The 22403-nt window shown below is 29.2% G+C and overlaps 1 protein-coding gene, 1 long non-coding RNA gene and 1 other non-coding gene across 5 annotated transcripts; 1 reads left to right on the top strand and 2 right to left on the bottom strand.

Moving 5' to 3' along the window:
• Nucleotides 1–1938: 1938 nt before the first annotated feature.
• Nucleotides 1939–2011, bottom strand: TRNAR-CCU (transfer RNA arginine (anticodon CCU)). The gene has a single exon. It is a non-coding gene; the product is annotated as a tRNA-Arg (tRNA).
• A 6486-nt stretch (nt 2012–8497) lies between these two features.
• LOC120085355 (serine/threonine-protein kinase CTR1-like) lies at nt 8498–14333 on the top strand. Of its 3 annotated transcripts, none has more exons than XM_039041296.2 (6): nt 8520–8732; nt 9073–9438; nt 10045–10338; nt 10823–11333; nt 12262–12404; nt 14043–14333. In XM_039041296.2, the coding sequence occupies exons 2-6, from the start codon at nt 9256–9258 to the stop codon at nt 14208–14210; spliced, it is 1299 nt and encodes a 432-aa protein (XP_038897224.1). In that variant the 5' UTR covers nt 8520–8732; nt 9073–9255; the 3' UTR covers nt 14211–14333. The 3 variants fall into 3 exon arrangements, with proteins under 3 accessions (XP_090173997.1, XP_038897224.1, XP_038897225.1); XM_039041297.2 differs by having other exon boundaries at nt 8534–8732; nt 9135–9438; XM_090317871.1 differs by lacking the exon at nt 14043–14333 and having other exon boundaries at nt 8498–8732; nt 9135–9438; nt 12262–12578.
• Nucleotides 14334–20565: 6232 nt separating this feature from the next.
• LOC150034147 (uncharacterized) lies at nt 20566–22403 on the bottom strand. The gene is made up of 4 exons (XR_016532144.1): nt 21897–22403; nt 21713–21805; nt 21559–21627; nt 20566–20810 (listed from the first exon to the last, which is right to left on the bottom strand). It is a non-coding gene; the product is annotated as an uncharacterized LOC150034147 (long non-coding RNA).

Genomic DNA, 22403 nt, shown 5'->3' with positions numbered 1-22403 from the left:
TTTTGAGAAATGGATTTGGAAACATTGAAAGGAAAGGAAGGGAAAGACAATGGAAGGGAAAGCGTGTGGGAACGTTAAAAAAATTTCTGAAAAAGAAAGATTGTGGGGATAAATCTTTCACAGTTTGATTTTGATGGAAGGGAAAGGAAGAAGAGAAGAATAGTAGAAAATTAGGGGAAGAGGATAAAAAGAATTAAAAAATAACTAGGTGCATCCCCAACATTACTAGATTTTCCATCATAATTTTTCATGTTACAAATTCTTTTTATTTCTTTTCCTGAAATCTTTTAATTCTTTTCTAACGTCAGTGATGAAAATGTGATGCATAAAAATTGGTTCAACTTGAGATGAATCTAAGTATTACTCGAAAGATAATATATTAAATTACAAATTTTGTCCTATGATTGGAAGAAAGTTAGGAGGTATTTGAACAAAAAGTTAGTTATTATAATCTCAAATTAGTTGGTGAGGTGTAAATTATTTTAATGTAAGAAAGAAATAGCAAACACTATAGCAAAAAATTAAAAAAAAAATACTGACATGTAAAATAGTAAAAATTGTAGTAAATAATATAATAAATAATGATTTTCAAAATATTGACGGTAGCTAATTGGAGATTATAGTATTTTTTGTAACACATTATAGTCGAAGGATAGTTTTTCCACCAAACGTTGTTTTATAATTTAATTCTATGGTTAAATAACACCCTCATATATAGTTGGTAACATAGGGATCATTTATAAAGATTTTAGATCTAGAGTAACTAAATTCTAACCCTTTTTTCTTCAAAATATTAGAATGAAACTTGTAATTAAAAAAGAAAAAGAAAAAAGAAAGATTGTAGTAGAGGAAGAGAGAAGGAGCGAAAATAAACGAGAGACAGAGAAAGAGAATGTGATGGTAAAGGCAAAGGCAGATCTTCATCCCCATGGGAACAGAGAAAGTGAAGATTTTCAAACTTTTTTTTTTCTTTTTTCTTTTTTCTTTTTTTTCTTTTTTTTTTTTCAAACTTTTTTTTTTCTTTTTTCTTTTTTCTTTTTTTTCTTTTTTTTTTTGGGGGGGGGGGGGGGGGGGGGGGGGGGGGGGGGGGGGGTTGGGATGGTTTAATTTTGTCTGCAATTTCTATTGTGTTGGCCCCTCTTGCTACTTCCTTCCCCATCCCAATCAGACATCTTCTCTTTCTTTTCCCTTTTTCTTTTTCCTTTTTTCCCCCAACATAAAATACACCAATATTATTGCCTTTCTTTTTCTTTTTAAGTCACCAATATTATTACCCTTAAATAACATCTGCACATTCATTCTCATTCTTTTTTCTAAAGAGTTTAATTTTTTTTTTTTTTTTTACAATTCAACCTCTAACCTCTATATTGATATTACAATTTTGGTGTTAGTTGATGTACGTTGATTTTACAATCTTGATGTTAATTAATATAGGCTCATTTTAACTTCTAGATATAATTAAGGAAAATTATTTTAAATGATAAAATTGCTGGAAATATTTACAAGATATAACAAAATTTTAGAACTATCAATAGTCTATCAGCATCTATCGTTGATAGTTCTAAAATTTTGCTATACTTTGTAAATATTTTGGTTCATTTTTCTATGTTTAAAAAGAACTCATTAATACATCTTTTTTCAAATATCAATACCATTATATATATATTTTAATTCCGCAATATGCATGCAGAAACTAGAATGATTCAAATCTATCAACGTCTATCATTGATAGTTCTAAAATTTTGTTATATCTTATAAATATTTTGGTTTATTTTTCTATATTTAAATTTTTTTTTAATATCAAATACCATTATATATATATAATTCAACGATATGTATGCGAATGATTACCAAAATAGGTTGGAAAAGTTATTATTATTATTAATTTTTTCCTTTCAAAATTGACAAATTTATTGAATAAAAATTAAAATAATAGTTCGCGCCAGGTAGGGGTCGAACCTACGACTTTCTGCTTAGGAAACAGACGCTCTATCCACTGAGCTACAGGCGCCTTGTTGTTATTTATTTAGTTTACTTGATTTTAAAATATAAATTAAATAATTTCACTCATAATTTTAATTCTTAATTTTTTTGAAATTTTAAGTATGATCTTCCAATTTTTGTAAATATCTTATCTTATCCTTTTAATAGAAATTATTTAAATATGATAGGTAAATAAGAATTAATACTACGGCATGGATTCCTTGAACTTTTGAAATTTAAATATAAGTATAACCCTCCGATTTTATTTGATAGTTTATCTAATCCAATCCTATCAGTGATGCTAAATATCTAAATTTGGCAAATAAATAATAATTAATACTACATTTTCTTAAACTTTTAACTTTTTAATTATAATTATCCAATTTTGTGAAATATCTTATTTGAACATTCTAGTAAATAGTGGTGATTTAATTTTGATGTGTAAATAATTTTTAATATTACCACGTCGTTTTACTTAGAAATTTTGAACTTTTAATTATCATTCTCCAATTTTGTTAGATCCTCTTTTGAACCTTCTCGTTATAGTGATGATCTAAATTTGAATGTGTAAACAATAATTAATATTAGGCTTAAATTTTGAATTTGTTCTATTTTGTCTCTAAACTTTCAAAAACGTCCATTTTAATTTTAGTTTCTCTCTCTTGAAGAAGTGTTTGTTTTGGTCTATATTGTTAAGATTACGTCAACTATTTAGAGATAAGGTATGTTTTAAGGATGGAATTGCATCTAGTATAGGTTGAGTAAGATGAAGGTGAAGTAAAATATCAATAATGAACATGCCAAAATACTGAACGGCCAAAATTTTGCGTTCAAGATTTTGTTTAAATTTGAGTTCTCCTATAGAAATCGCTTTACCACCTCATTTACATTTGAAACCCTAGATTTTTTTAGCATGATAACTTATTTGGAAGCCTAATTATCCAAAAATACAATACATCTCACATTATGTTTAAGAGTTTACAAAATCTTAATAACAGGGACTTAAATAAGCACTTTTAAAAGTTCAGAAACTATAATGAACATTTTTTAAAATTTAAGGATAAAATAGAAGCAGATTCAAAGTCTAGGAGCCAAAATAGCATCTAAACCTTAATATTACAATGTCGACTTTCTTAAACTTTTGAGGTTTAAATTATAATTCTCCAATTTTGTTAAATACCATAGAATAGTGGTTATCCAAATTTGATATACGACCTTTGCACGATATATATCATCTTTATATTTTCAATAAATATTAAACTTAGTCCCCCAAAACTAATTTTTATCAAAATTGGTTAAATAGTAGCAATAATAATTTTTATGTATGAAAAATAAGAAATAACATATATGAATAGTTTTTCAAAATTTATAATAAAAATACAAAAAAAAAAGTTGAAAAAGAAAAAAGAAAGAAGAAGATAGCAATAGAAATTAAATTTAGGATATATTAAAAATATTGAGACTAAAATTGGATATTTAGAAATACAAATATTAAAATTGAATAAATCTAAAAATACAGAGGCTAAAAATAGTTAATGTTACCTATCATTTCCCTTAAACCTTTTCAACTTTTAATTATAATTCTCCAATATTGTTAAATACCCTATACATGGTAAGCAATGAGATTTTTTTTAAAATTTTTTTTTATATTCCAAAAAATATTCTATGAACTTATTATTATTATTTTTTAAATCATTACAATAATCAGACATTCTACTTTACAATATCAAACAAAAGGAAGGCAGTATGTATATATATATAAAACAGCCGAAGAAGAGGGGAAAAGGTCTGCATTCCATGTAGGAGGCGGTGGATTCCAAGCTTCTTCAACTCATATAATACAACCCACCTAATTACTAACTTCAAAAACGTGTAGGATATTATAAAAATTATATTAATTAATTAATTAATAATCATTTTTCAATCATTAGTTTGAATTTATTAAATTAAATTTACAACAAACCACCACTTCCCCATCATCCATAATAAATATACAAGTTTGGGGTAACCTTTTTTTTTTTTTTTTTTTTTTTAAATTAAAAAAATCCTTGTTTTATTAAAATGGCACATGGATAAATCATTATAAATATTAAATTAATCCGATTGTACAACCAATTAGAAAATGAGAGTGACCAAGTAATTCTACGATCAACATTTCTTACTAATTTCGCTAGGTTATCAACCACTGTATTACGTGATTATGTGCAAAAGATAGATGAATGAGATTCAAAATGTTCTATTAGATTTTAGTTTCTTCAATCCAACATGATTCTTATTTCATTGTGGAAGACTTCCCAGATAGGAGATTTATTGTTTGAAGATTATCAGATTCTACAATCAAACTAGAGATTGGGAGAGACAATGCAGATTGGATTCCTTCATGGATTGTCAACATCTCAGGAAGGAGAACTTTAGGTATAATATTGATAGCATGAGATTTTGTTGCAATTAAAATAGGTCATTTAAATATCTTAATATTGCACTGAGACCGGTAGTAGAAGAGCTATTGACCAAGATGCATCGATTTTTAATTTGACATAAAATGGAGGGGAATGAGACCACCATTTTTTATGATAGGAAGATGGAAGCACTTGAAGGGGAGAAATTATCGACCTGGTATCTTGTTTCGAATTAAATTCTTCAAAATATTTCAAAATTCACTTGCTTCTCAAAATACAACTTTGTCTACCTGATTTAAATATTTAAACTTTTAATCAATGTTGTAAAATTAACAACATAATTTGTCAAAATAAATATAATTCAACTAGCATAAATTTTGTTTTTAAGAGTAGTAATTTGATACCCCATCCCATTTGTGGTAAAAAAAAAAAAATAAGAAAAAACTTTTGTAAAATATTTTAGTTAATTCACGAACACTCTAAAAGTGTGGGGTGAGTTTGATTTTCCAATTGTATATATTAAATTTCTACAATTTTTTAAAAATTAATTTATATATGAGATTTAAATTAAAAATTTATGTTTAATACAACTTAATTTTTTGTTTTTAATTTATGTGCAGTAGATTCGTGAATAAAAAATATCCAAACTCAAAAACTAAAATCTATAACTTTTAAAGTTCATGGACCAAATAGACACAAATCTCAAAATTTAAATTCTAAATTTATAATTTATCGAAATATTTCCAAGCCCCTAATTGTATCGAAAGAAAAAGTTAAAAGACAAATGGCAAAACAAAACAATCTAACTTTATGAAATAAAATTAAAGTATAACATTGTTTATAAAATAAGTTTGTACCTTATGGGTTCTTATTTAAAAAATTATAGTTTTTTAATAATAATTTTATGAGCTGTTGATTGCAATTTTTAGAAATAATTTTAGAGGTAAAACTGAAAATGAAAATAATAAAGTTAAAAAACTGAGTTTCTTGTTAAAAAAAAAAAAGAAAAAAGAAAAAAAAACTGAGTTTCAATGATTGTTGAGAAGTTATGTTTGGGACAAAGACCATGCAAGACTTTTTGGTTTTTTTATTAGGCCATTAACTTTTTTTTTTTAAAAAAAAACAAATCTAAAATATTAATCATAAGATTCTTTCAGATCATGATTGATTTTCCCAACCTCTTTTGTATTATTTTATCAACCAATTTGGCCCCATGATTTCTACTTTTATATTTAAGTACAATTACTTTAATTTTAGTTTTCTATATAGATTTATATAAATATAGGGGAGAATTAGACTAATTTTGACTAGTTTTTTTCTTAGAATATAAGGGGAAAAAAAGAAAAAACTAAGAAGAATGACCATCAACAACTAACAAGGAATTGTTTTAAAGTCAAATTAATGAGGAACGATGCCGTTGGATACAAAAAGTTCGTGAGCCACAACATTACAATGACGCTTAACAAATGAGAAATCTCCGATAATACCTCGACATTGTAAATTAAAATCACATAGAGAATCCACAAAAACTTGAATCCCGTTGGAATATCGATTACTATTACAATAGTGTTCAAATGTACATTAATTTTTAGAAGTTTCAATATTGTCTATGTTAGTTCAAATCTCATTAAATATATTTTGTATGGATAAAAATGTGACGAATGTGTCAAATCACTAGTATTTATGTACTAAAAATAACGAGTTACTAATCAATATAAACATAGTTTTTTGATTCAAAGTACAAATAAGTCATATTTTACTTTTTATTCTTAAAAATAAAAGTATGAATGATCTTATCAATACTAGTCAAATGACACGTGCAATGCATGTGATTTAAAATCTCTAGAACATAAATTTTAAACAAATATACTTTTTTTCTTGTATTAACATAAAACTTGAAATTAACGAAAGAGATGATGACTAAAACAACACATATTGCCAAAATGAGCATAGCTCAACTGATACGTGCTTGTACTATTAACCTCAAGGTGAGGAGTTCGATTCTAATTAATTAAATATATATTTTATTTAGTTTATAATGAATTTGAAATGTGTGAGATGTAGTTAAAAGATGTTTGAACCATAATTTCATAGAATGAAATATAAAAGGTTGATTATAGAGATAAATTGAAGTAAGATATTTCCATTTATAATTTTAGACGGTCTTGATTATCAATAACTTTTATAGTCGTATACACTTGAGATTCTTTTTAATGTGAAACTATGTCGTATCTATCAAAATATTGTGGAATTTTATAGATAATTTAAAAGGAGAGAAAAGACCAAAAAATATTAGGACAAAATATAATTGTTAAAATATCTCATGAAAAAGGAGAATGTAAAATTAAATGGAAAAAAAAACATGAAAGGTACAAAAAATGTATGAAAGAATATGAAGACAAGAAAAGATTTATTGAAAAATCTAATAGGGATGTAAAATTAAATAGAAAAGGAAAAGGAAAGAAAATGAAATAGAATAGTGAAGCAGTAATAGTGCTAGATATTTTTAACTTCTTCATAAAATTAATTTTTTAAAATGAAAGACATTTAGTCACGTCTTGAGTTTAAAAATATCCCATTCAAAAATTTAAGTTAAATTATAAAATTTAATTTTTGAACTTTTATGTTTGTGTCAAATAGGTCTTTAAAATTTAAATTTTGTGTCTGATAGAATTTAAAAATTTAGAAAGAATCCAATAAGTGATTGAACTTTTCATTTATTATATTTAACAAGTCATCGAACTTTTAATTTTATATTTAATATATATTGTTGACCTATTCAATTTTTTAAAAAACAAAATTTAAAAACTATTAGACATAAAACTTTGAAGTTTATTGTCTTATAACACATAAAATTTGATTTGAAATTGAATATATTAAGTAATTTTAAAAAGTCGAATTAGGTCAGTAACTTATTAGATATAAAATTTAAAGTTATAAGAAGTAGTAATTTTTTTTTTAAAGATTTATGTGATACACAAGTTTAGAGATTAGATGTGTAACTTATTCTAAAAATTTATTTGAAATAATTATAAATTAAATTATTTGCCGTATAAATTTTTTTATCCCTTCGTAAATGATAAATATGTTTAGTAAACTTGAGTTAAAATAAAAAAATGATAATAAAGGTTTGAAAGTTTATTTTAAATGGTAAAATTGGTGAATATATATATAATAACAAAATATTACAGTCTATCATGATAGATTGCTATTTGTATCTATTATGAAAATAGATATAGAAAGTAGTTATTACCGATAGACTGTAAAATTTTGCTATATTAATAAATATTTTGATTCATTTTCTTATCTTTAAAAACAATACTATAATTTTTAATAATATGACCAAATTGATATTAAAAGTTTAAACATGAGGGCTAGAAGATGTAATTCAATTATATTTAATTTTCATTTGACCACATACATTTTTTAATTATATTTCTGCATTCATTTATTGTTTTAAGGTTAAAAATCACTTCTGAAAAAAGAAGTTACAGAACAGATTTTATATACCCGAGTATAAACTTTGACGAAGAGTCAATAATTTATTCTATGACATTTAGTAAATAATAATTTAATTTTCGTTTCGTAACCATTTTATTTATAGTTTTTTTATTTAAAAAAATTTAGGTATATTTTCTCTCATTTCTTATAATGATTTTGCATCTTTTCTAAATACAATTGTTGATTTTTTAGTTAAATTAAAAAAAAAAAATTTAAAAGTTATTTTTTTTAGTTTTAAAAACTTGGCTTGATTTCTAAACAATTAATAAAAAGATGATAATGAAAAAATCTGAAAGTAGAAGCAGTGTTTATAGACTTAGTTTTCAAAAACAGAAAACTTAAATCGAAATAATTACTAAACGAGTCTTAATTTTCTATAATATGTAATATTTTAATTATCATGAAAATTATTATAAATTTGAAAACACTTTTGACTATATTGAAAATACAAATAGTTACGGATCAAACATGATTTTTTAATTGACAATACCTAGGTTAATAGAATCAAGCTTCGGACATATTATCATTAATACAAAATTTATATCAGTTTAGCTATATTTACATTTACACATAAATTTTTAACTTTAAAACTATAATAAAATATTCATATATTCAAATAAAAAAGGAAAAGGAAAAGGGAAAAAAGAGAAGGGGGGAAAAACCAAACAAAACAAAAGGAGGGATTTTCAAAGGGTTTTTAGGAGTGATCCATGCCAAATTTGGCTTTTGCCTTGTGAGTTGGAAACAAGAATCTAAGATGGCCGATCCCGAGGCAAGTTTCTGTTTGATTTGATCTTCACTAACTTTTCCTTTTCTTCTACAAAGTGAGAGATGAGATCAATCACATGGGTAAGCAATTTTCTTATCGCAATCTTCGCTGACATAAAGCTCTAATTGTTTCATGTCTTTTTTGTTTCTTAGCACCCATTTCCTTTTTCTTCTTCAAACTAATTTAGATCACTACTGAGAATGGTGGCTTTTGAAGTGTTTGATAAAATGTCTCTTCCAAGTCTTACCGTTAAAAGTTCTTAAAAAACGAACGTCAAGTGTTTGATAAAATGCCCCATCCAAGTATTTTAGTGGAATCTTAGTTTTTGACAAATGAACGTTAAGTGTTTGATAAAATAACCCATCAAAGCGTTAACTTCATGGACATCATTGGCATCAACGCCTCTCCTTCTGTGTGCAGGCTTGTGTTAGAAAGGGACTTCGTTTCACCTTTCTTCTTTTCTTATGGTATGAAATTGACAGCATTATCTTCAAGAAGTCCGCCAAATATTTCGTCTCCAATCACTAAAAGGCAAAAATTGCAGCTCAATATAAGGGACTTGAAAAGCTTATCTAGGTTTCTCTCGCCTCATTGAACCCCACAATGAACAATGTGAGGACGGAGAACAACCAGCAGAGTAGACCAAACCCATGGGATGGGAATTCCCAACTTAGAGAAACCTCTCAATCTCGCAGTTATTCTCCAAGCTTGTGCAACTGTGTAGGGATGGGATCAAACGTCTCAAGCTCTAGACGACAACGCTCGTCTGAGATGCTGGAATTGAAGGTACCTACCTTCTTGGATCGCCGATATTGGCTTATACTTACAACTGCTAGCTACTTGTTTGCAAGAAATTAACCTGTTTCATACTCATATTCTCCAAGTGAATAGCAAGGCTGATAATTGAAAACACTTTGAAACAAGGGTGTCTTTCACTTTCAGATGATTTGGTAAACAGTAAAAGGTGATTAATTTTTGTGGGGTGGATATTTGAACCATCTCAAGGAAAGGACTCGATGCTTGTGTTAGCTAGTAAAAGGCGTTTAATGACAAATTATTTTGATATTGTTCTATGTTCTTAAAAGTGCTTTTGAAGCACTTCTTAAATCGATTACTTGAGCCAAAAATATTCTACAGGTGCTTTTATCACTTTCTCGTCATAAAGATCTCTCCATAAGGTGTTTTTTTTAAAAAAAAATTTCATCAAAGCACTTTGTATCCAACATGAAAACGATGAAAGGAATATCTTTTAGGGTCATAGTAAAAGCACTCTTAGCCATAAAGATTGACCCATCATCCTAGTTTGGGTACGTAGACAGCCCAATACCAGATAAAGGGCTGGGAATGAGATGAGCCCAATGACTCCTTTTCTTTTTGCCTGTGGCTTTGTAGGTGGCAGAATTAGAGAGGGAGCTGCTGAAGCAGAAAGAAATTCAGCTTCTCTTTAAGAAGAGGATGGATAGAGCACAAGATACTCTCAAGTGCTTCCTAGAGAAAGCCCAGGACCGTGGATTCTTGCACCTCATAATTGAGAACAGAGACAATGTGGATGGCGATGGCAGCCCAAATTGCATTCAAAGCGCCGGTTCCAGTCCCGCAATGCCCTCCTCAAGCAATCCGTTTGCAGACCTACAGCCACTCATCGAGCAAGCCAAGCTCCATGGATGGTACATCGAGCCACATGAGGTCTCCCTCCAACTTATTATAGTTTTGATAAAATTATACAAAAGAGCAATACGGGATGCATCCCAATCTTATCATATAAAACATTGAATTAAAATATATTTTTAAAAAAGCTAAGAATAATTAGCCATGTGATGAATTATGATTAGACTATTTGATGAAATGTACAAAAATAAATGTAGCCCATGATGCACCTAAGTTTTTTCCTCTTATAAATGTAACCTGTAAATTTACATTCTTGTATCTATTTAATTCTAACTACATCTTTAAAAGTGTTATTCTAGGGAAAATTGATGGTATTACTTGTTTCTTCTAGCTGCAAGTTTTTTCTACCATGAGCCAACATCTGTTTAATCGGGATGACTACATAGTATTACAATAAAGTTTATAAACACAACTGAAACTTTTAAAATTTGAGAGAATAATTGACACAATCTTCAAACTCTATATACCAAGTTTGACAAGTTCATGAACTGTAATGAGACAGATTGAACTGAGGGAGAAGATAGGGCAAGGGACAACAGCCAACATATACAAGGCAACATGGCGGGGTCTTGACGTAGCAGTGAAATGCCTTAACCAAGACTTCTTCTGTTCAAACGAGTGTGGCGTATCTTACTTCGCGCAGGAGCTAGAGACACTCTGTCGACAGCGCCACCGGTTCGTGCTGCAACTGATGGGAGCATGTCTCCAGCCACCGGGTTGCGGGTGGGTTGTAACGGAATATTTAAGGATGACATTGCAGGAGTGGCTTCATGGGCCAGGGAAGAGGCAGAAAGAGAGGGCACTTCCTCTGCCTCCATTTCAAGAGAGGTTGTTAAAGGCACTAGAAATATCTCAAGGGATGCAATATCTTCATGAACAGAAGCCTAGAGTCATACATCGTGATTTGAAGCCCAGTAATATTTTTTTGGACGATGCTTTCCATGTGAGAGTTGCTGATTTTGGCCATGCACGATTCCTCCACGATAGAGAGATGGCTCTCACTGGAGAAACAGGCAAGTTCTGTTACAAATATGTTTGATAACTATTTGGTCTTTTACTTTCAAAAGTTACTTGTTTTCTTACGATAATTTTCGTCGCTCCCAAGACAACATATGGACTCATAGCCAAATTCTAAAAACAAAATCTAAAGTCCCGTTTGATAAATTTTTTTTTTTTTGTTTCATGTTTTTGAAATTTATACTTGTTTCCTCCTAATTTTTTAATTATCATTTTCACATTTTCTAAAGTAATGCTTGAATTTCTAGCCAAATGCTAAACACAAGTTCTCAAAAAATTTTTTTTTTTTTTTTTTTTTTTTAAATTTTGTTTATTTTCAATACTTGACTTGATCTTTGAAAGCATTAGTAAAAAGTAGATAACAAAACATAAAAATTTATGAGTAGAAATAGTGTTTATAAACTTAATTTTCAAAACCAAATTCAAAACTTGATATGGTTTCTTAAAACATTAGTAAAATAGATAACAAAACATAGAAATTGATGGACAAAAGTAGTGTTTATAAGTTTATATTAGGAACCAAGATAGTATGAACTACCTTTGTCCCACATTGGTTTGAATGGGATGGTCAATGTGGTACTTAAGTGGCTTGGCTCTCCCACCTCAATAGCTAGCTTTTGGGACATGGTTCTTCAAGGTGCTTAAATACCTAACAATTTAATCTTAGAAAACCAAATGATTATCAACGGACCTAAGTTTTTAAAAACTATTTATTGTAACTTTCAAACCATGACTTTGATTTTGAAAACATTTCTAAAAGGTAAATAACAAATCAAAGAAACTCATAAATAGTAGTGTTTATGAGCTTGATTTTCAAAAATCAAGATTAAAACCAAATGATTATCGAAGAAGATCTTATTCTTTTGTTTATATGGCATTGGAAGGTTATATACTTAAATGAAGTTTTGGAATGTAATGAAGCAGGCACCTACGTTTATATGGCACCAGAGGTGATTCGATGCGAGCCTTACACAGAAAAGAGCGATATATATAGCTTTGGTATCATATTAAACGAACTTTTAACAGGAAAATATCCTTATATTGAGATTGATTATTCTCCCTTCAAGGTATATATATGTTATATGCCCATTCTATATTTATCCAGATTTTATTGTTTTTTTAAGCAGTCCTATATTTGGCACCAATTTAATTTACAACAGTTCTTAGATTAACTTCGACAAAATCTTGAAATTAATTCTCTTTAAAGAAAAATAGATTTTCCAAGCATAGTTGGTATACCAGAGTTAAGTAACCATGAAATCTATGGTTTGAATTCTCCTATCCCCAATTGTATTTTTTTAAAAATTTTTTTTTCCTAAGTTTTGAGTTTAGTTTCCATTTGGTTCTTAAATTTTAAAATGTTATACTTTTAGTGCTTAAGTTTTGAGTTTGATTTCAATTTAGTCTTTAGGTTTTAAATTGTGACAATTTTTACCTTTGAGATTTAAGTTTTGTTTCAATTTGACTTCTAAGTTTCAAGATTTATACTTTTAAGCTTGATTTTTCACTAAATATTTACTTTCACTAAATATTTACTTCCAGTCTTCGATGTTAAAATAATAATTAAGTTTCACTATTTTTCATTACTATTAAAATTAAATTTAAAATTTCACTTCATAATCATTTTAAATGAATTAATATACAATAATACTAAGGTGGAAAGTGAGTATTTAGTGAAAATCAAAATTAAAAGTGTAAATCTTGAAATCTATGACCAAATTGAAACAAATTAACATTTTGAAGCATATGAATTAAATTGAAACCAAATTTAAAGACCAAAAGTATAACATTTTGAAATTAGGGATCACATAGAAATTAGACTCAAAACTTATGAACAAGATATTTTTTCCATTCCTTGAAAAAATATAATGCATCTAAACTAAGGTGTAATTTGAAACTACACATGAAAATAATTAAATAATGGTTTCTTCTATTTTTGTAATTCAAGAAATTGTTTTCATAATTAATCCGATCAGACATCCCTTTTATATTTTTCTTCTTTTGTTGAATTGTTGAATATATATATCTGCAAAAAAATAAATAAATAAATAAATAAATAAATTTATAACTTAGTTAAGAGTTTCAAAACCATTTTAAATGTGAACATTTCAAATTCTAGTCAATTTTAAATTTAAAGAACAATAATAATTCTAAATCATATCCCTAAATTTTGTTAATTATATTACCTTTTTAGTTCAACAACAATAGGTTAGAGATTTAAACGTTTTGAAGTTTTTGTCAATTATATAAGACTTTAACCAATTGGTTTTTTTTTTCTTCAAACATATTATAAGTTGAGATTACCAAACTTTAATGAATATGTATCAATTTAAATCTAATTGCTCTGCATATGGTTCTTCCGACTATGGTTAATAATCAAACTCTAACTCTTAAAAAACTTACGAGCGCTAGTTTAAAAAAGCTGCCATTTTAATTGATAGATGAGTATAAACTATAGTTTATAAATTCACCAACTGCATAAATAAGTGAAATTATTTGAAGAATAATACAAAATGTTAATAAATGGTAGGATAATTGTTTTAAATGGTAAAACTGTTGAATATATTTTCAAATATGAGAAATGTCATTGATTGTCAATAGACTGCGATAAACTTTTATCACTGAGTGATAGACCGTAATAGATAATGATATTTTTATTTTTCTTTATTTGAAAACAGTACGATATATGTTATTTTTGTGGACAGATTGCCGTAGAAGTGGGAGAAGGCAACCTGAGACCGGAGCTTCCGGTGGACAAGGATGGGGAGCTAAAGGAGCTTTTAGACCTAATTCACGCATGTTGGAATGGAAATGCCACCGTTAGACCATCTTTTGCAACAATAACCGGTTGCTTGAGAAAAATTCAAAATTAAGCATCAATTTTTTTTTTTTTTTTTTTTTTTTTAAGTTCAACGATAGATGGCGGTGAGCTTTAGAAATTTATATTATAATTAATTGAGTTATAGTAAAATATATATATATATATATATATAATTCTTAAATATATATCTTTTAACTAGTTGAGTTATATTCCTACGATGAGATTTAGAATATATACTTTAATTAGTTGAATTAGATAACATTCCCAACTTCTATTCAACCTTAAATCATCTCCGTGTGTATATATTTTTAAATAGGTAAGATATGTTGTCTTTTATTTATTTATTTTAATTTTTTCTTTTTTGATATTATTCTATATGGCATCAAAAATAAAATAAACAAACTTTATACTATATCTGATTTTTTTTTTAATCTCACCGTTGGAAACATTACAATCATGAAGCGGAAGGGGAAAAAATTACTTTGTAAAAAAGTGTTTTGATTTTGTGTAAAAATTTTAGGAATACTTTGGTTTAAGATTTGACCAAATAACTATTGATAACGGATAAGAACGAAAAAAAAAAAAGAGTATAGGAATCTGATGCATGAGAATCAAATAAAATTGTGTTTTGTATCGCATGCATTAGAATATTATTAAACTGTTTTTCAAATAAATAATATTTGCATTTCTTTTGTGATTAATTTTAGGAATCTAATATAATACTCAAATATTAACTGAGTGAACTCATCAAAGTTAATTATAAATAATTAATAAATTTATTTAAATAATTCATGAATATTACAATATATCTAATCAAACAATTAAGTATAGTTATATATTTCTTTTAAAAAAAATGAAGATTTCTATTAATTGCTTTATTGGAACAATATCAATATGTTTGATTATTAGTTAATTAACAAATAATTTTAACAACTAGATTTTTAAATTAATTCTAATTAATTATTGATTTCATTGATTTAAGATATTAACTTAGTGAACTACTTAACATAGGTTACAATTGAATAATGGGTTATGTTAATGTTAAAACATCCATCAATATATATATAGATAATATATTACTATTTTAATTAATTTGAATATAAGTTTATCAATTACCAAGAGTAAGATATATTCTCTATGTGAAATTCACATAAATTGGTTAACCTCATTTATATGAACAAAATAGTGTGATAAATGCCAAAATAAACATAATTCAACCAGAATTGATATGTACAATTTGTTTTTTCGAGATCAGGGATTCAATTCTACGTATCTGACCTGATGAATAAAAAATCAAAGAAAAAAATAATGTGATAAATATTAATGACCTCATTTGTATTTTTTACGTTCTTATTGTATGAACCAAACGTCACGACTTCTTCAAAATTAGAATTTTTTTTCATATAAAAAAAATAAAATAATAGGAAAGGGCAAAAAAAAGAACATGTCCTTTGCCCCCCACAAAAAAAAAACACGGACATGTCATACATGATATGACACAAACATGCTTCATTTGCATAAAAGGGGTTTGGTCCTTATCTGAAGATCCCAAAACGAATAAACAAAAATTTAAACATTAAACACTTTATGCACAGAGCAACTTCCCCAGCCACTCAAGAAGGCCCTAGTTTTTTATTTTTATTTTAAAAATAAATATCAATTTATACCTTTTTTTTTTTTTCTCGTAATTATATCAATTTATACTTTCCTTCGAATAGATCAATATCAATAAACTTTATAACTTATGTCCATCAAATTCATCAATTTTCTTTTCTTTTTTTGAAAGGTATTGTAATTAAAGTGTGGGATACAAACCTCAAGGTATAAACACTATGCCAGTTGAGCTACACTCTTGTTGGCAAATTTATAAATTTTCACAAGTCAATTAATTTAGATCATTTATTATGATTGCTTTTAAAAATCATCTATGAATAATTCTAAAACGTTTGTAAACTTCTTCGAATATTAGTTTTATAAAATGGATGCTTAAAGTAAATATGTATACAATTTTCAAAGGAAATTTTGTCTAAGAGTATAATTCATTCATTTACGAAAGTTTAAGGATTTAATTGATACAATTATAAATTCCATACGAGGTTTCTTAAACAGAACTTAATAGAAGGTATAAATTGATATACTTACAAAAGTTCAGGATTTAAATTGATATACTTATTAATTCAAGTTCAAATTGATACAACCCTGAAGTTTAGAGGTATAAATTAGTATTTTTCCTTGTTTTTATTTCTTACGATATATGGGATGGATAATCCAATTTCTGAACTCGAAATCGATGATACAAACTTTATGTCAATTAAGTTATGTTCATTTTTACAAGCTTTTGAATTCATTGTTAGGATCGATGAACCTTCCAACATATCTTCACAATTGTATGATATTGTTCACTTTAGGCATAACTCTCGTGACATTGTTTTTAGTTTCATTCAATAGGGTCTCATACCATTAGAGATAGTTTTTTTCCCTTTTATATACTTTGGACCTTCTCCTTATGGTCAATGTGAGACTTTGGTCATATTTGAAAATTCATATATCCGATATTCTAAATTTTATTGATAAAACAATTTTGGTTAAAAGAACTTTTGGTCCCTAAATTTTTATGTAAATAATAATTTAATTAGTCTCTAAACTTCGATTTGTAATGATTTAGTCCCTGTCTTTCAATATGTTGTAACAATTTAGTCCATGAACTTTAGAATGTAACAATTTGGTCCTTGTACTTTTAAATTTATAACAATTTGGTCCCTAACGTAAAAAAAAATCATCAAAATTAGATATCAAGCATTATTATTTTATGATATAGACCTTATATTATATAAAAATATTGACTAAAAAATTTCATTAAATCTTAATACTAATTTCTACTGTAGGAACTAAATCGTTACAAATTTTAAAATATAAAGATTTTGTTATATAGTAAAATTCAGGAACTAAAATTTATGACTAAATTATTACTTTTTTAAAAAATGAGGGACTAAAAGCACTTTTTAACCAACCATTTTAATTTTCTAGTTGAAGAAATAGAGAAATATAATCATAGCTCAACTTGTTTAGAATATAATATCCAATTTGTTCAATCCAATAAATTAGACGTCAAGATTTTCACACCGTAAGACTCGAAGAAAGTAAAATAAAACTCTTTTTAATATTAATTTCTACCAAATGTACTCCATTAAATGGGAAAATCCCATTCTTATTCTTTATTTTGTACCTTCATATAAACTTTTTAGGGAATTTTTTATAAATAAAAAATCTAAAAAATATTTATCCATTATAGAAAAAAGTTTCAAAAGTACTCTTTTCAAATTTTATTTTTTTAATAAAGTGTTAATATTTTTAAATTATTTTTATATTTAAAAAGATTCCAACTTTTTATTAACTATTCTATGACCCATTTTCTAACGATTAAAATAAAAAATGTCTCACTTTTTAAAACATTTATATTTGACCTTTTGACGAAGTCATATATGCGTGAAATTATGGATTTGTCATTCTTTCTTCCTCTTCAGTGTTTCTTCTTCTTCGTCTTCTTTTCTTCTTCCTCTTTTTCTCCAACAAACAACCAGACTTGATCTGGCTAGCAGTCAACCAAACTCGAAAAAGGACTAACTTGCGCGTGTTGGCTCTTGAGTCCTTCAATCTTCCGATCAAACCCCTCGATGGAGAGCGAGAGTGAGTGCCCAAATGTCAGAGAGCGAGACTAGCAGAGAAGGAAAGTTCAAGATAACGAAAGAGCGAGACTGTAGGACCAATATGACAGCCCTAGGGTGGTGAATAGAGTTTAATCAAACTAATTAAAACTTTTTACTAATGTGAGCCTATTTAAATAAATTAACAAACTTTTTGCTAACAATAATTTAAACAATAAATTTATATAAATAATTTCACTTTAAATCAAACAAGAAATTAACCATCACACTTTAAAGCACAATTTTTAAATCTAATAAAAGGATTGGTAAATGATATATAAATTTAAGAATTACCAATCAAAATAAATATATACCAGCAATTAAATTTAAGAATAAAAATTGCAAATAATTTCAAGCAATAAAATTTAAGAACAAATTAATCGCAAAATTAAATATTTGAGGAATTGAAAATTTGACACCAATAATTTTATAATGGTTCAACCCATATCCACTTCCCAAGCTTCTCTTGGTTATGTCACTATGAACTTGACTCTTTCCACGACTTAGAGTCAAATCGTACAACGTTCTTTTTTCGGGTGCAAGAACAAACTTGATCCTTTCCATGAGTGAGAATCAAACCGTTATAACGACTTTTTTTTTTCTGAGATTAAGAGCAACCTTTACAATAGCATAGAAAAATAAATAGCACACTCGACAAACTCTCTCAAAGAGTGAATTTACAAATTTAACACTCAATGAATCAATTCTCACAACATAAAATATCTCTCTCAATAAGAAAATGAAAATAAAAAAAATTGAAGTTTAGAGAGAGAGCAACAATGGTGGCTTAATGAGTTATGGAGGATTTAAAATAATAAAAATTGTTATTGTGATTTGAAGAAGAAAATAGTTTAAATAGAGAGGAAAAATTGTTGAAAATTATATTTAATTTGGACCATTGGATATTGGAAAAAAAAATAGCACACCATGCGATCATTCCTCTATTGCTCCAACTAACACCTTTCAATTGGTTCACTTTCATGAGAAAAATTATATCACGTCATCGGTTTGATATTTTTTCTTTAAGATTATTTCGGCCATATCTTCTTCGTTTGAGGTCTGATTTAGGTGATTCAAATTGCATTGGAACTGGTGTTCCAAGCTTTACGAAATGGATACTTCAAAACACACAAATTATTAATAAATAAAAGTAGGTTTGTGATCACCAAAATATTAATTGATTAATTAATTAAAATTGATTATTTTGAGATTAAGGCCAAAAAGGCAACAATCTCCCATTTTTTATGATGACAAACAACACAAGAAAAATGAAATCCAAAGTAGTGTGTGATATGAAATATGAATTTGAATCACAAACAACACACATACATACTTTCAATCAACTTTAAACAATGAATTGTTTCAATAACAACATGTTTTCATTTTTCTTATTACTTCTCCCTCTTTTAGAATCAATAAAAAAAGGACAATTAAAATAATATAATGATATGAATGTTTATCCGACAATCATGAACACATAATTTTTCATTTCTCCCATCAACATGCTTTCTAAAAATAAGCAACAACATTGTTAATTCAAGAGGCATCATATAAATTTAAGACCAATTTAACAAATTTCTCCCCATTCTATTTTTAGAATAGGTGATATTATTATACAACAACAAGGGGTATCCCACAGCCCGAGATCAAGGCATCAAAACATCAAAGCACAAGCAAAGACAGGGTAACAAAACCCAAAACAAAGCCTACAAGATAAGACCAGAACAAAACCAACATGAAAACGCAAACTCGCAAACCACCAGGGAGAAAGCCAGAGAAAAAAACCAAAACCCTACAAACAAGGGACAACAGCAAAAGTTCAAAAAAAAAAAAACATCTGTAAACACACTATATAAGACCAAGAAGATCAACCTGCCAGGAAGAAATATGAGCACGAACCGTAGAGATCATAAGGTGAACCAAAGCAGATACCAACCTCGATCTACTTCTATGCAGTCGCCGGTTACGCTTCTGCCTGATGTAGTATATGGAAACACACTAGAATACACGAAATAACTTACTACGCACCCCCTTACCCGACCCCACTCAGCACAACCAACTCAACTCCACATCCCAACCTGCCACCCGATGCGACGAGTCCAACTGACGCGACACACCAGATCACACCTCTCTTCCAAACCCACACTCAAAAAATAAATGATCTCGCGACTCCATACCTCCCCCACACAGAAGGCACCCCCCCTCTAACAACACACCCCAACTTCTCAACAAATCCCGCGTACCCAACCTGTCCCTCACAACTAACCACGCACAGAAGAAGTGACGTGAAATACCACCCCCCGCCCAAGACACCCTAGGATGACGAGGACACAAACTCTCCCACACACTAGCGATAGGAAACCGACCACTCACATCTGACACCCAAACCCAATAATCTTCCCCCCCACCCTAGGCCCCACTGTCTGAATAAGACCTCAGATCTCAAGAAGCTCCAAAGACACTGTAGGCCACCTCCAACCTCCCTCACCATCCATGAACTCCGACAATCGCACCTCTAAACTACTCCCAACAAAGGAGAGGGACCACGCTGCCCAGCTTTTAATACGAGCTATAATCCTCTGAATCAAAGGTACACAATGTAACGACATGACCCCCTAGGACTTAGGTAAGGCCGTTACTAAAATAAATGCATGCATAGAATTTAAAACGATGCTCAGTTATTTGAAATAAATGCTAATTAAATAAGAGAAGTTCAAAAGACGTTTATTAAATGCAATTGTTAAAACAGTTAATAGGGTACCCATGATTCGTAAAGACTATTAAAAGTATAAAAAAAACAATCCTTCATAATAAGTTTCAAACAGTAAAACTAAACATTAAGGGAAAAATAAGGACTCTAAATTTCATGATGCGGAAGCGTAAAAACTAGTCCCAGTGACACGATCACAAATTCCGCTGCGCCATCGCCAGTGCATCTCTACACTTACCTGAAACATCAACATAAGAAAGAATGAGTATGAAATACTCAGTAAGTAGCCTCACCACTGGGGTCAGGCTAGACATCTATGTTCTCTAGATACCCGCATATGACACATAAATACATGAAACAGACAAGAGACTGAGTCCTATCCTATTGTAGTTAAGTATGCCCACAAAACTAGTGAATCCTGAAGGAAACATAAAACTGGTGAATCCCGGAGGAAACACAAAACTAGTGAATCCTGAAGAAAACACAAACTGGTGAATCTCGAAGGAAACACAAACTGGTGAATCCCAAAGGAAACACAAATTGGTGAATCCCGAAGGAAACACAAAACTGATGAGCATCTAACTAATCAATAAGGATATTCACACAGTCTCAACGTTCAAAGAATCAACACCATACAATTCTAAAACATACATGAAATCCTTGGTACCATGGCTCCATCACATACACATAATCCTCAATAACATATTATACAACATTCATGTAGACCTACATCATAATTCTACAACATACAAGTATGCCTCAACACCAGCAGATCAGACGTCGACATATGAAAACACATACCATCACATACTAACGATCAAGTGCTTAGGTGTGTATTTAAACAATTCAGTACTCGTGCCAAAACATACTTTGATTCAGGTCATACTATCAATCAACATGCTAACAATTTACCATAACATACACTCACATGCTAGCATACAACTAAAGCCTGACCCGTGGGCAGTTCCAGTGGTAAGATTACTTACCTTGAAATCAAATTTAGATATTAATCCAAGCTAATGATCTCCAACCAAATAAGTCCTGAATTGAGTCCCCTAATACATACATAATACTAAATTTTAGTCTTGGAACCAGGACCCAAACATACAAATTGAATCCAATGATCACCAATTAACTTACCCAAACGAAACTTGATCAACAAATACTCGCAAGATTTCGACTCCAAAATCTCCTTCTAACAAATTCTAATTCCAACGAACGACAACTTAGAACCTTCAGAACATGAATTAAATGATTATTTAATCCAATAATCAATGTGTGTCAAAAATCCTTCAAGAAAACCATCTCATAACATTGACCTTACCTAAATCCAAGATCTGTTTAAAACCAAGAATCGGCGGTGAAAACTGGAGTTGAATGGCAGCCCCGTGACAGAAACTCGAGCAGCCCGTTGGACAAATCTATGGCGGCGGACCAGCAGCGCGAGGGTTTGTAGGGCTGGACGGAGGAGTGGCACGCGGCTGCGATCGGCGACTCCTCTGGTTCGGGCTCGAAGCAGGTGACGGTGACTTAGACAGATGGATCCTCCGACTGGGTGAAATCGGTGAGACTTCAGATGGCTCTTCGACTGGGCGAGATTTGTGCAACTCAGACGGACGGACAGAGGAGGGTATGGGAGAGTCGCACGGCGCGGTCTGTGGTGGCCGAAGGGAGAATCGGCAGCCCAACGGATGATTGGAGTTTGGGCAATGAGAGAGGCGGCGACGGAAGAGATAACAATGAGGGTGGGGATTCCTTTTTACGAGAGGAAGAAGGAGATGTTTGGTTCCTTAAAGAATAATAATAACTAAAAAGGAAATAGTATAATTAT

Source organism: Benincasa hispida, chromosome 9 (assembly GCF_027475165.1).
Source record: "Benincasa hispida cultivar pf3 chromosome 9, pf3_genome.v1.1, whole genome shotgun sequence".
Taxonomy (NCBI): Eukaryota; Viridiplantae; Streptophyta; class Magnoliopsida; order Cucurbitales; family Cucurbitaceae; genus Benincasa; species Benincasa hispida.
This window is presented reverse-complemented; position numbering and strand designations above follow the sequence as displayed.

Bases quoted from the DNA above. Each gene is read 5' to 3' on its own strand.
- LOC120085355 (XM_039041296.2), top strand. From the start codon at position 9,256: ATGAACAATGTGAGGACGGAGAACAACCAGCAGAGTAGACCAAACCCA. The intron at 9,439-10,044 runs GTACCTACCTTC...GTGGCTTTGTAG, and splicing joins CTGAGATGCTGGAATTGAAG to GTGGCAGAATTAGAGAGGGA. The intron at 11,334-12,261 runs GCAAGTTCTGTT...GTAATGAAGCAG, and splicing joins GGCTCTCACTGGAGAAACAG to GCACCTACGTTTATATGGCA.